Source organism: Phoenix dactylifera, chromosome 2 (assembly GCF_051530095.1).
Source record: "Phoenix dactylifera cultivar Ajwa chromosome 2, Ajwa_hap1_PhDact_Kaust_v1.1, whole genome shotgun sequence".
Lineage (NCBI taxonomy): Eukaryota > Viridiplantae > Streptophyta > Magnoliopsida > Arecales > Arecaceae > Phoenix > Phoenix dactylifera.
In genome coordinates this window covers 4,785,962-4,799,973 of record NC_143191.1, presented here as the reverse complement: position 1 = coordinate 4,799,973, position 14,012 = coordinate 4,785,962, and the positions used below count along the sequence as shown (strand labels likewise).

General features: G+C 42.3%; 1 protein-coding gene across 1 annotated transcript; it reads right to left on the bottom strand.

Moving 5' to 3' along the window:
• Nucleotides 1-10,383: 10,383 nt before the first annotated feature.
• Nucleotides 10,384-13,475, bottom strand: LOC103702673 (lectin protein kinase family protein). The gene has a single exon (XM_008785199.6). It carries the CDS (start codon nt 13,174-13,176, stop codon nt 10,612-10,614), a length of 2,565 nt encoding a protein of 854 aa, XP_008783421.2. The 5' UTR covers nt 13,177-13,475; the 3' UTR covers nt 10,384-10,611.
• Nucleotides 13,476-14,012: the final 537 nt, after the last annotated feature.

Below are 14,012 nucleotides of genomic sequence, written 5' to 3'. Positions count from 1 at the left end.
AAGTTTGTTTCTTTGTGATAACCAATAATACTATACTTTAATGTTATTGTTTATTATTTTCATTATATTTTTTTTATAATGATGTTCCAAAAATGATACAGGTACATACATGAAGAGGAATGAAAATTAAAACATAATTTGATGATAATAAAAAAATAATAAAAAAATTTAAAGAATAAAAAATATATATATTATAAATGAAATATATTTGATAATTATTGATAATGTTTGTGAGGACCTATATGGGCATGTGTTTAGTCCCATATCGATTATTTGCTAAGTAGATCTTGAGTACTTATATAAAATTAAGGAACCTAAATAATACTTTCTAGTTAGCCATTTTGAAGAGATCCTAAGTTGTTACAAATGGTATCATAGTAAATCCGACTCGTAGCCTATGTGGATTAGCGAACACTGCAACACAGATCCATTGAAGCTGACCATGGGCCGACCGTGGTGTTTGTAATTAAATTTGAATGAATTTGAATTTTTAGTCTGATGAGGGCGTCAGGGCTTGAACCAAATAATACTTTCTGACTGGCCATTTTGGGTAAGGTCCTGAATTGTTACAATGTTATAGTTATTAAATGTAAAAGTGGCAAATTTATCTTCGAAGTCCACTAAGGTAGGCCACCAACTAAGTTTATTATAACTAGGAATGTCCGATGCATTGTTTTTTTCTTTACAGCGACATTCTCTTCAATGTTTACGGCCGATGAGCAGATATCAAATATTTCTATGGAACTTATTTGGTCCTTCACTTTTGCAAACTTTTAATAGGTTACGCATATTATCCATGACTCAGATGGCAATGTTTCAAGCAATACGAGATATTTTTCTTGAAAGCTGTAATTACTTAATTATATTATTCCACGAGCATATACAAGTATCTAGGTCATTAGTTTAACTTATGTTTTTTTTTTGTGCATATTTTTAATTTTCTTATGGTTATAGGATCCCATCCTATTTAAGTAGTCATCCCTGCCACCAATTTGCTTGTTATACATCCAAAGCAGGATTTGGAATTAGATAGGGAGTGAGCATGAAAGACCCTCTCTATGCAGATCACAGTATAGGTACAAGGTCAGGAGCAGGTTATAGGAGCATATTCAAGGGATTGGTTTTAGTACTAAAAGATTCTTGCTTCCAAGAACCAGTCAACTCACCTAGCACAACAATGTAAGACAAATTTTCTTATAGATCATATTTACCATAATATTTTAATTAAGAAGCCTAAATTGCAAGAAATCATATATCTCATCCAATGCCTTGCAAATCCTTATAGAGACGTAGCAGAACTAGGAAATGTTCTCTCACTGAGTTCCATTTTGTCAATACTGCCCACTAAATATGATGTGATAGGGCCACCATAGAATAAAGTACAAATCCTAATAGAGACATGTAGCAGAACCAGGAAATATTCTATCACCAAGCACCATTTGTCAATGTTGCCCACTAAATATGATGTGATAGGGCCACCAAATATTAGGGCAAAATTTAAAAGGAAAACTGATCCTCCTTTAAGAGGATTCAAATCTCTAGATTTGGTGGTAATTCTTAAATGTGAAATATTTCATTATTCTTCATTCCTTCATCTCTTAGGATATCTGCCAAGAAATTATACCCTGAAACTTCATGTTAAATTCCTGACTGAGACAAACTACAGCTTCAGCAGACTTAGTCTTACATACTCGGCACTGGCTCTTTCAGAAAATTGCTTTGGTTTAGGACGTTGCAGTAAACTTCTCCTCTTCTGCGGCCGTCACAAATGAATTGATTTATAAAAAAGAATTTACACGTCTGCTTCAAGAAAGAATGTTTTATGCTTAACTGTAATTTGGAAAAGATAATGCTTTTTTTCAATAATTGCAAAATTCAAGATATAGCCGACAAAAAGAACATATAATCTAGGGTGCAAGAAGGCGATAGCAACATCATCCATGCTTCCACCCTTGTATCTTTAGAAAAGCCTACCACAAATACAATGATTCTCAGGGACACATATCATTGGTATCAAAATGAGCAATGCCTGCAAGTTCTAAGTATATTCACCCATGATACAGCTATATGCACACCCCTCAAGGTTCTAAGCAACATGTAGTTTGAAAGCTTGCATGCTGCCAAGATAAACATTGTTGGCATCACTCATTTTGCCTCCTCAACAGAGTCTTACAGGTGTTAACGTATCTGGAGATGCTGATGCATTTCCTTATTCCTTGGTACCTGAATATTTGAACTCTGAACATATCACATATTCCAGCTCATCTCCTAAAGACTCTCCGATGGATTAGTTCAAAGATCTCAATACTTGTATCTAGTTTTTGTAATCTGTTTGTTATGCAAATCTGTTTGTTATGCAAACTCAAAGTCCCTATAAATATACATGAATAGAGCACTATCGGGAAAACTGAACATCAAAACATTTTTCCAGAATCTGTGTATTCTTTCATGGTATCAGAGCTATATATAAGCCTACGCTTTTAGATCCTACTTGTGTTTCACCAATGGCCATCTCTACTGACAATGCTTCCGCTGATGTGTTCGTTCCTCCGAATGTTGGCGGTATGATTTCCGTCAAATTGGATGGTGAGGCAACCTATCTGCCATGGTCTTCACAATTTATTCCTGTTCTCAACTACAATTCACTGATGGGCTTCGTTGATGGTTCTGAACCGAGCCCTCCTCAATTTCTTCCTCCTTCTGCCGGGCAGACTACTAGTGATATTAACCCGGCCTATGTCTTGTGGCATCGCAAGGATCAGTTTGTTTTGTCTCTGATTCGAGCCACCCTCTCTCCTAAACTTTTGTCTACTGTCTACGGTTTCACCACTGCTCAACAGGTCTGGACCTCTCTGTCTCATCGCTTTGCTTCTCAATCTCGCACTCGCATTAACAACTTGCAGCATCAACTGCGAAGCTTGCGACTAGACAACCGTACTTGCTCTGAATTCTTGGCCTATGCCAAGTGTCTTGCTGACCAGCTCTCCTCTGCTGGTAAGCCGTTTGATGAAGAAGAACTGGTGTCCATTCTTTTGGGTGGTTTAAGTGCAGCATATATTCCTTTTCATAATTCTATCAGCATTGCTACTAGGGACAAACCTATGTCCTTTGATGCTTTTCAAGAAGAATTGCTTGCGTTTGAAGCTCTACTTGACTCTCATCAGAAATCTGCTTCTCCTGAGCATTCATTTGCCTTTGCTGCTCGCCACCTTTCTCAACCTTCCACCCGTGGCAATGGCAGGTTTAAGCCCCCTTACAAATCTGGTGCCTCTTCATCCCACTCGGGTGCTCCTTTGCTGCCCACGCCCCAATCCTCACCACCATCCAGCGACACCATTAATCCAAGAGCTTGTCAAATTTGTGGGAAATTGAGTCATCGTGCCCTGGATTGTTTTCACAGGTTTGACTTCTCCTATCAAGGCAGGCATCCGCCACAAACTCTAGCTGCTATGGTTGCTCAACTGAATGATGCTTTTCTAGCAAAACTCAATGATACTTCTAGCGGTGGAATTTGGTATGCGGACAGCGGTGCAAATCAGCATATTACTGCAAATTTGGAACACCTCTCCCTGAAGCAGCCGTACACAGGAGGTGACAATATTGCTGTCGGCAATGGCACTGGCTTACAAATTGCTCACACTGGTTCTGTCCTTATCAACACTCCTTCAAATCTTTCCATGCCTCGTGTCTTTCACTGTCCTCAGGCCTTTGCCAATCTCTTGTCAATTAACCAGTTTTGCATTGATAACAATTGTTACTTCATACTTACTGGTACTCATTATTTTGTTCATGATGTGCAGACGGGCAAGATGCTACTCCAGGGAAAGAGTGAAGGTGGCCTTTATCCAATTCAGCTGCGGAAGGATTCTTCACTCACACATGGTCCGTTTACTGCTTTTCTTGGTATCAAAGTCCCTGTTTCAATTTGGCATTCTAGATTAGGACATCCGTCCCCTCCTATTGTTTCCAGAATAATTAAGGATTTCACCTTACCTGTTAGTGGATCCTTAAAAGACATAGGTGTTTGTGTTCCCTGTCAGTTAGGTAAACACAAACAGCATCCTTTTCATGAATCTAGTCGTCTGTCAACTTGTCCTCTTGCTCTTATTCATTCGGACGTATGGTCTTGTTCCACCCGTTCCAATGGTGGTTGTATTGCTTATGTTTTATTTATTGATGATTTTTCGCGATTCACTTGGGTTTATCCATTGCAATCCAAAGCTGACGTATATTCATGCTTTATCCGATTTAAATTATTAGTTGAAAATCAATTTTCCATGAAAATTAAACAACTACAATCGGACAATGGTGGTGAATATATCTCAGCTCGTTTTAAACAGTTCTTGGCTGACAATGGTATCCTCCAACGTTTAAGTTGTCCTTACACAGCTCAACAAAACGGATTAGCAGAACGAAAACACAGACACATAATGGACATGGGTTTATCTCTCCTTGCCCAATCTGGTCTTCCCATGGAATTTTGGGTTGATGCATTTTTAACCTCCACGTTTTTAATCAATCGCTTACCCACTCCAATTTTGGATCATTTATCTCCTTTTTTTTAACTTTTCGGAAAACAACCAGATTACTCTTTTCTACGTACCTTTGGGTGTGCATGTTACCCTCTTTTACGTCCTTATGCCTCTCATAAACTCACGTTCCGTAGCAAGCAATGCATTCTCCTCGGTTATAGCTCCAGTCATCAAGGGTATCGATGTTTTGATCCTGTCACAAAACGTGTCTACATATCCCGTCATGTTGTGTTTGATGAAGGATTGTTTCCCGCTTTGGATAATTCCACTCACTCGGCCTCCACTACATCTCGCCCGTTGCCTCATGACTCTAGTGAGCTTCCTGTTGGCCCTCCAACACTATCAGGTAATGATCCTTTGAATTCTTCTCCTCCTTTATTTTCTCCTACTATTTCTCTTACTCATAACCCTCTTACGTTGCCTATTAGCCCTACCACTGAACCTCCCCATATTTCTATTACCTCTCCTACTATATCCCCACCACCAAATCTAGGCCCTATCGAATCCTTGACCCCTCCTCCTACCAATAATGACTCAGCTGCTTCACATGAGTCATCTCCTACAGACAACCAACTTCACCCTACCACTTCTCCAGCTAATATAAATTCACTTGTGCCCCGTGCTATTACACGTTCACAAACTGGCAGTCTTCGTCCTAAACTTTTTCCGGATTACCATGTTTATTATTCTACTCGTCATCCCCTCAAAGCCCTGCATACTGTCACCTTACCCCCTGAGCCGACATGCTTTTCTAAGGCAGTGCAATCACCGGAGTGGCGTGCTGCGATGGGAGAGGAGTTTGATGCGTTGATTGCTAATGGTACCTGGTCTCTTTGTCCTAGGCCCTCTCATCATAATGTTGTTCGTAATAAATGGGTTTACAGGATTAAACAGAAGCAGGATGGCTCCATTGATCGCTTCAAAGCAAGACTTGTGGCGAAAGGATTTGATCAGTGCAGTGGTGTTGATTTCACTGAGACTTTTAGTCCAGTAATCAAACCTTCCACAGTCCGGGTTCTTTTGACATTGGCTGTTCAGTTTGATTGGGGTATTCATCAACTGGACGTTTCTAATGCCTTTTTGAATGGTGTCTTAACAGAGGAAGTATATATGGAGCAGCCTAAGGGCTTTATGGATCCTCAATATCCAGATCATGTGTGTCGCTTACACAAGGCTTTGTATGGCCTTAAACAAGCACCTCGTGCTTGGTTTACCAGACTTCGGGATTCTCTTCTTGAGTTGGGCTTCTTCTGCTCAGCGGTGGACTCTTCTCTCTTTTTGTATCATCTTCGTGATGTTCATATCTTTGTTCTAGTATATGTCGATGATATACTAGTTACTGGCTCTCACCCTTCGGTTATTTCATCTATTATTGCCAGCCTTCAGAAGGAGTTTCGGCTAAAGGATCTTGGTCAGTTAAATTTTTTCTTGGCATTCAGGCTTTTCGTGACTCTGATGGTATTCACTTACGCCAATCAAAATATATTAGTGATCTTTTGAGTCGTGCTCGCATGGTGGGTGCTAAGCCCATTGCCTCTCCATGTATTATTGGCTCTAAAATGTCCACTTTGGATGGTGATTTGCTTGTTGATGATGATGTTACTGAGTATCGAAAAATTGTGGGGGCATTACAGTATTGCACACTCACACGACCTGACATTTCCTACTCAGTTAACCAGTTGTGTCAACACATGCATCGCCCTTCAACGACTCATTGGTCTGCTGCTAAACGTGTTCTACGGTACCTTAAAGGAACCATAAATTATGGTATCTGGTTTTCGAAGGGTTCTCTCCATCTTCAAGCATTTTGTGATTCTGATTGGGCTGGTAATCCCGATGATCGCCGATCTACCTCTGGCTATGGTGTTTTCTTTGGTCCCTGCTTAGTTTCATGGTCTGCCAAGAAACAACCTGTGGTTTTCCGGTCAAGTACCGAGGCTGAATATAGATCTCTTGCTCTTGCCACAGCAGAGTTGTATTGGTTAAGGATGCTCCTGCGCGAACTTCAGCTCCCCTTGTCTTCCACTCCTGTTCTATGGTGTGACAATGTGAGTGCCATCTCCTTGGCTTCCAATCCTGTCTTTCACGCTCGTACAAAACATGTGGAGGTGGATTTCCATTTTATCAGAGAAAAAGTTGTCAATGGCGACATTACTGTGAAATATGTCAGTACTCATGATCAATTGGCAGATCTGTTCACCAAGGGACTTACTACTCATCGGTTCTCTTATTTGCGAGGCAAGCTGATGGTGCTTCCACCCCCGCTCAGCTTGAGGGGGGCTGTTAACGTATCTGGAGATGCTGATGCATTTCCTTATTCCTTGGTACCTGAATATTTGAACTCTGAACATATCACATATTCCAGCTCATCTCCTAAAGACTCTCCGATGGATTAGTTCAAAGATCTCAATACTTGTATCTAGTTTTTGTAATCTGTTTGTTATGCAAATCTGTTTGTTATGCAAACTCAAAGTCCCTATAAATATACATGAATAGAGCACCATCGGGAAAACTGAACATCAAAACATTTTTCCAGAATCTGTGTATTCTTTCAACAGGTATGGAGGCTTGGCCCTCTCTCCAGTCTGCCCTTCATAGATGGCACCTCACAGTTCAGCTGACAACAGAGTCCTGGCATCTTGCTCTCCAGCCCTCCTGTCGTGCTCGAAATCAGGAAAATCCCCTGTCAGCACCCCGCTGCTTCATAATGCTGCTACTTTACCATGACGCATGTTGAATCTGCTAGCCACACCAAGACTCGTCCTCATCTGGCCTATCACAACTGCTTGCTGCTGCTGCATCAAGGACAGGATTTGCTCTACATACAACATTGAGGGTTGAGCCTGCTGGGGCTGCATCTATCAAGGGCATGAGAGCATTCAGGGGATACTGTTCAAAACAAGATAGACATGGGTTGAGGTGATGCAGTCAAAAAAGCTCCACATATTTTTAAAAGCTGTGCTTTATACAGAGTAATTACGATCAGGCCTCCTCTTGGAGAAGAATTAGAACTATTCAGCTATCAGAACCATGACTAAAAGACTTACTGACTGATATTGATTTTCGATTTAACTGTAATAGAAACTTAGTAGTAAATTTACCAAGATAATATAGGTTCATAAATTTAATATCTGCAACCAGTATGATACAAATGAAAAGAGGTGGAGGGGTTGAGTTAGGTCGACAGCCGGTCATAGATAGCATTCAGACTATAAAACAGAAATTTTGATGTTCAAGGATACCAGAGTATCTTGATGAATGATGATTTATTATGCCAATCCAAACTAGCTGAGTTTGATGGTTAGCATTCTTGCTGCACTAGTGTTTGGGAGAAAGGAAGAAGTTCTTTTTTTTCCCTCTAAGAGTTTTGAAGAGAAGAAAAAATTGAATGAAATAAAAACCATGATGATCCTTCTTTTCATATAATATGTAGTAACTTAAAGGTTAACTATAATTGTTATAAAGCTAATACCAAATACGATGGTTTATAAGTACAAAAAATTTAATCAAATTATAATCACTGGTTCATGCTTACCAATGGAAGATATTTAAGTAGCGATCAACATAAATGGGATCAGATCCTGAAGTTGTTTCTCTAGGTCCTCAATTATCCACCCAAAAAAAAAACTTCATCAATGGAAGCCCGCATCACCATTGTGTGTGTGTGCATGAGTGAGTGAGTGAGAGAGAGAGAGAGAGAGAGGGAGATGGCATATGAGTGGCATAGAAGGGGGACTTCCTTGGCTCTACATGTTGAGATTCATTGCTAAGTCCTTATTTTATTTGGAATTTATTTTTAGTGCTAGTCCACTTTAGTTAAGTTGAGCCTTAAGCATAATGTTTTTGAGTTTATTTTTCAGTTGAATTAGGATAGTGATGTTTTCATCTTTTAATGTGGGGACGTGTTTGTTTTTGTCTTGTAGTAGGAGAGAGTATGTGGTTTTATTAGGAAGGGGAGAGAGTTAGAGAAGGAAAGAATGAGACATCTTTGAGAGTGGGAGCCAAACATATTGTTTTAGCTTTTATTTTCTTTTGAATAAATTTGTCATTCTCTTCCTCTCTTTTTTCTTCCACTGCTGTTGGTTGATTTAATTGATGTTTGTTTTGGATCCTAGGCCAGCACGTTTCATTAGCGTCAAGTAGCATGTTGTTCTACACCGCTAACATTGAGACACATATTTGCATGGAAAGTTCATGTACCAAGATCTAAATGAAGAATGATATTGGAGTAGAAGATTCAGTCACTCATGCCATGAGTTCATGACATCGTAGGAAAGGGAGGAAAAATGCTATTTTTCATATCACTAAAGACATTGCGATAATTCAAGTATGTTTAATTTGTCATTGGCTGAACTGTTCCCTAATGATTAGTTGTCCTCAAATTGTTCAATCTCAATCTTTATGAATTATCATTATTACTCTTCAAAAAATGAATCATTATCATTTTTATTACGATTACTTGTTGTAGTTGTTATATTATCTTATATTACGATGCAAATATATGCGGATGGATAATATTTTCAAAGAGAAGCTGGTTCCCTTAATACTCATCCTTCTCTTTCTTTTCTACTCTCCTTTTTCCTCTCCTCCTTTCCATTCCACTGACGGAACTTGAGAGACCAAAGAACTTTGACACATCTATTTTTCTGGAAGGCAGGCAAAATGTTGAAGTACTATGGGACTTCAAAACAAAATACAAGACTGTTTATCAACAGTCCCAGGGGAGAAAGCGAACAAAATGGACCAGGAAAAAGAATGGAGAAGTCGGAATTGGAAATGTAAGCAAAAGCTTGAAACTTGGTCTACTAAGCCCAAGGCTGGGCACAGCCTCACAGAGTTGCAAGCCAACTCATAGTTGCCATATTTCTTGCCTGATTATTGGCAGAAGCTCTGGGCGTGGTTCGCATAAAATCATGGTTCAGCAACGCCTAAGGCATTTCTTCCACAGGGTATTTCAAATTTTAACTACTATCAGGTTTATGATGTCTGATACTTCCTGCAGATGCCTCGGCTCTGCGAGGCAAATATCTACACTTTGTGTCATTATGTTAAGTTCCTTTGCACATTTATGATTCTTATCATGGCGAAAGAAGATGAGTGATAAGTGGTAACAGACGATGTATAATTTCATATGGTAAATATTTTGCCCCAACAAATGATGATAATTATTAAAGCCAACAGATCTGCAAGAAATATTTTAATGAGGGAATCTCCAAATTCTGTGATGCAGGAAAGTAACATTAGAAATGAGTAAGCAGCCGTAATTCATACATCAGATATGACATAAATGACCTAATAAACTATCATACCTCAGCTTCAAGTAATAAGAATAACTGAAAATAACCAAATCTGGGAGCATGTATAAGCAATGCCTCAACGAATGAGATCTAAAATATTTCTATGATGCAGCAACCAATACTACAAGTGAATTAGCATCTGAGAGTGTCCAGGCAACAATAAATCTCACACTGATTCCAAAATAACAGCATAAAAAAGTTGCATTGGAACAGGCATCAAGAGATTAATCCCTGCTTACTCGAGCACAAATAATAGCAAATGAAAGGTCATAGCCCAAACAAAATGCAGGCTTGTGTACATCTGATCATTCAACTAGAAGATTGTCACCAGTTGAAGTTAGAAACAATGATCGTCAGTTTCTAATAGTTGATAAACAGCAATTAGCTCCCTGTACCTCAGTTCCGATGAACTTGTAAACTGTGAAGGATGGACAAGTACCTCATTCTCATAATTTCCTGAATCAAAACTACAGTACTGCATTTTATATTTCATCATTCAACCGGCATTTTTTTTTTCACCAATTGAATTCTAAAAAACAGAAAGACACCCCAGCTTGTTATTAATACACGCAACGCAATAAGCTTCCCATATCTTAGTTCAGATGAAAGTACAGAGTGAATTGGTGGAGAATTACCTCCTGCTAATTACATTATTCAAAAAGCAGCATAATACAGTAACTGAAATGTGGTGTCTTCTCCTTCTTCCTGATTGCCCTTGTGGGACTAAGGTTTTTCAAGTATACAGACATAAAGCAAGTTTTGAGGCTCTGTGAGGTACGTACTTATGTGGTAGATTGATCTGAAGCAAGAAGCGACGAGGAAGCTTTCTCTAAGTTCCTCCTGGAAATGAATGATGAGCTACCTGTAGTTGGATATGCACTTGATGAAGAGGTTGCAGGAGCTGAGGCAGCAAAAGTAGTGAGAGCACTAGCACTTAAAGTGCCACTGGTGATATTAAGTGAGCAATCTGTAGCCTTTGGAGCAGGAGGCCTCTCAATCTCCATGATCCCTTCCAACATCTGCACCACTTTCCCCATGGATGGCCTCAGAGACGGCTGCTCTTGGGTGCACCAGAAGCTCACCTGTACTGCCCTTTCCAGTTGCTCCATGTCCACATCCTGCTCAGCAAGGCTCTCATCCACGATGTTTCTGATGTTCCCATTTTCAAACTCTTCATACGCCCATATGGAAAACTTCTTCCTGCCAGTCCCTTCTGAGACATCGAAGTTCCGCCGCCCACTCACAATCTCCAGCAACACCATCCCGTAGCTATAAACATCGGACTTTGATGTGATCGGGAGATTTGCGAGCCATTCTGGAGCTAAGTAACCTCTAGTCCCTCTAACACTGGTCAGCGTCCGGTGCCGGTGGTCTTTGGGATGTATGAGCTTTGCAAGACCAAAATCTGAGACCTTGGCATTGTAGTTCTCATCAAGGAGAATGTTCTCTGGCTTTATATCGCAGTGGACAATGCAATCCCGACACTCTTCATGCAAGTAAGTGATCCCTCTTGCAGTCCCCATGGCCACACTGAAGCGAGTCGCCCAATTTAACTTCCCCGACGACTCCCTAGAGAAGAGGAAATGATCCAGTGAACCATTTTTCATGAACTCATAAACTAGCAACCTGTGTCGTCCCTCGGAACAAAAACCAATCAGCCTGACCAGATTCAAGTGGTGGGTGCTGCTTATGGTGGCTACCTCCATCCGGAACTGCTTCTCCCCTTGCTCAATCCCCTCAAGCTGCTTCACTGCAACAATGGTCCGGTTTGCAAGGACCCCCCTGTAAACAGCTCCAAATCCCCCTGCCCCAAGCTTCTCTTTAAATCCCTTTGTCGAACGCTGTAGCTCTCTATATGAGAACTGCACAGGAGCACCGGAAGCATACTCAAGAAGTGCATACTGAGCTGATGAAGGGCCATACTTAGGACTGTTCCGGCAGAAGCACCAATACAGCCCCCACTCCAAAGCCATCAACCCCAAGATAGTGCCCACCACCACAACAGCTACCACCCAACCTTTCACTGTAGATGAATCCTTCTGGATATTGACTGAAGCCAATGATAGCTCGTTTGGAAGAGCAGGAGCACAGACCTTGACGAATGAAGTGCTCGGGAGAGACTCAGACTGATACCCACTGACAAAATTTGATACCTTTAGGTAGCAATAGCCGGACCCATCAGCTAGGGCGGTGGAGGCAACACAAGAGCTGCCCGAAAGGCAGTTCAACCGGCATGCTGTGATCCCGACAAAGAACCGCTCCGTCGTGATCTCCGGCGGGTAGGTCAAGAACTGCGAATTATCCAATTGCAGCATGGTAGAATTACCAGGGCAATCTGCGATCTCGGTTTTCATCTTACACCCCTTCCGGCTATCACTCGGATCGACAAGCTCAAAATTCCTTGACGGGCAGCCGCAGACCGGCGATGTTTCATTGTAGCTACAAATTCCCATGTTGCCGCACCAGCCGAAGACCTTGCACTGGTCCGCCACGGCCGACCACCGGTCGACGGGGGTGGTGCTGCCACTGGGAACACTGTAGGCCCTCAAATTCCCATCAGTATCCAACCTCAAGAACCGCATCGCCACGCCACTCTCGCCATAATCGCTGCTATAAGCTATGACAACCGAAGTCGAGAGCGATTGATCATAGAGAGAAACAATTCCATCGGTCTGGAGGGTCAAGACCGGGGAAGTAAGGGTTTTATTGGCAGTAAATGATGAATTGAATCCGTTATTGAAGTAAGAAACGCTGTTGTTCCAAGTGAGGGTGAGGTTTCCAGTAGCATTAAGAGAAAAGGAGTAGTCGATCCCGGACCTCAGAGTCTGGTTAACGGTGAAATTTTGAGTCTGGACGATGGTGTCGGTGGGCTCGTCGAAGCTTTGCCAGACGGTGGAGCCGCTGCCGTTCTGGAGGACGAGGTTGCCGCTATCGCTGAGGGAGGCGGTGGTGACGCCCTTCCCAGAGGTGTTGGACTGCCAGACGACGGAGCCGGAGCCGTTAGTTAGGCGGAGGTCGCCGTCGGAGCGGAGCTGAAGGGAGGCGGCGGAGTCGACCGCGGCGGGGGTGTTGTCGGCGCCGACGGCGGTCCAGACGCGGATGGCAGCGGAGTAGGTGATGGCCGCGAGGAAGAGGGAGGGGTTCTCGGGGTCGGAGACGAAGCCGACGGAGAAAGTCTTGTTGTTGGAGGTCCAGGAGGAGGAGTTGGAGGCGGTAAGGGTGGAGCCCAGGGGGATGTCGGCCGCACCGGCGAGGGGGAAGCGGCGGAGGAGGAGCAGAGAGGAGAGCAAGAGCAGGAGGAGGGCAGGAGTACTGGAGGAGGATAAAAATCCCATTTTCAGCTCCATTTTTCTCCCGCTCTCGGCCTCCCTTCTCACCGGGTGGAGAGTCGGACGAAGGGTTAGAAATAGAGAAGAGAGGAGACGACCAGGACCCGTGCAACGTCCGCTGGAAGGCGGACAGTTTTGACGTCTGATAGTCCATGATGTACACGTGGCACATAAAAGTCGTGTTCAGCATTAGCTTTGGAAAGCACGAATATTGGGGATTACGTGTCTTACCCTAGATGGAAGTAAAGTTTCCATCGTGCGGCGGATCTAACCTGGGGCCGTGAAAGGGCTGGCGACTGGCGAGAGAGTATGGCAGAGCTAGCACGGAGTGTAGAGAGAGAGAGATATTTATTTTTGATGCGAAGATTTGGTGAGAGAGTCCATCGGTCGGTGGGCCAGGGACTGCCATCGTATTCTAGATCCGTGTGATCATGGAATGGGTGGCTGGTGATTGGGGAGGATCTTTTGGAAAGATTTTTCTGTTTTTAGTTTTTTTTAGTGTTTTACCGTTTCCAGATGGTCAGAAAAAGAAGGGAGGAATTGGTCAACCGTCAATGTTGCTGGCGGTCGAGACCGAGACCAATGCCCGGTCCAGGTGGAAAGCCGAACGAATTTTGAAGCCGGACGTGTACGATACTGTAGCCGGTGGAGTTGTAAATGGATCCTGATGATTAGAAATTAGTTTTGAAGCCGAACGAATTTTGAAGCCGGGCGTGTACGATACTGTAGCCGGTGGAGTTGTAAACGGATCCTGATGATTAGAAATTAGATTTGATACATTCCGTTGCATGTTAATGATGAACGTCCATAAATTTTGTTATGTGTTACTACTACTTTCCGTACGCACAGTTTTA

Coding starts and splice junctions, on each gene's coding strand:
- LOC103702673 (XM_008785199.6), bottom strand. CDS start 13,176: ATGGAGCTGAAAATGGGATTTTTATCCTCCTCCAGTACTCCTGCCCTC.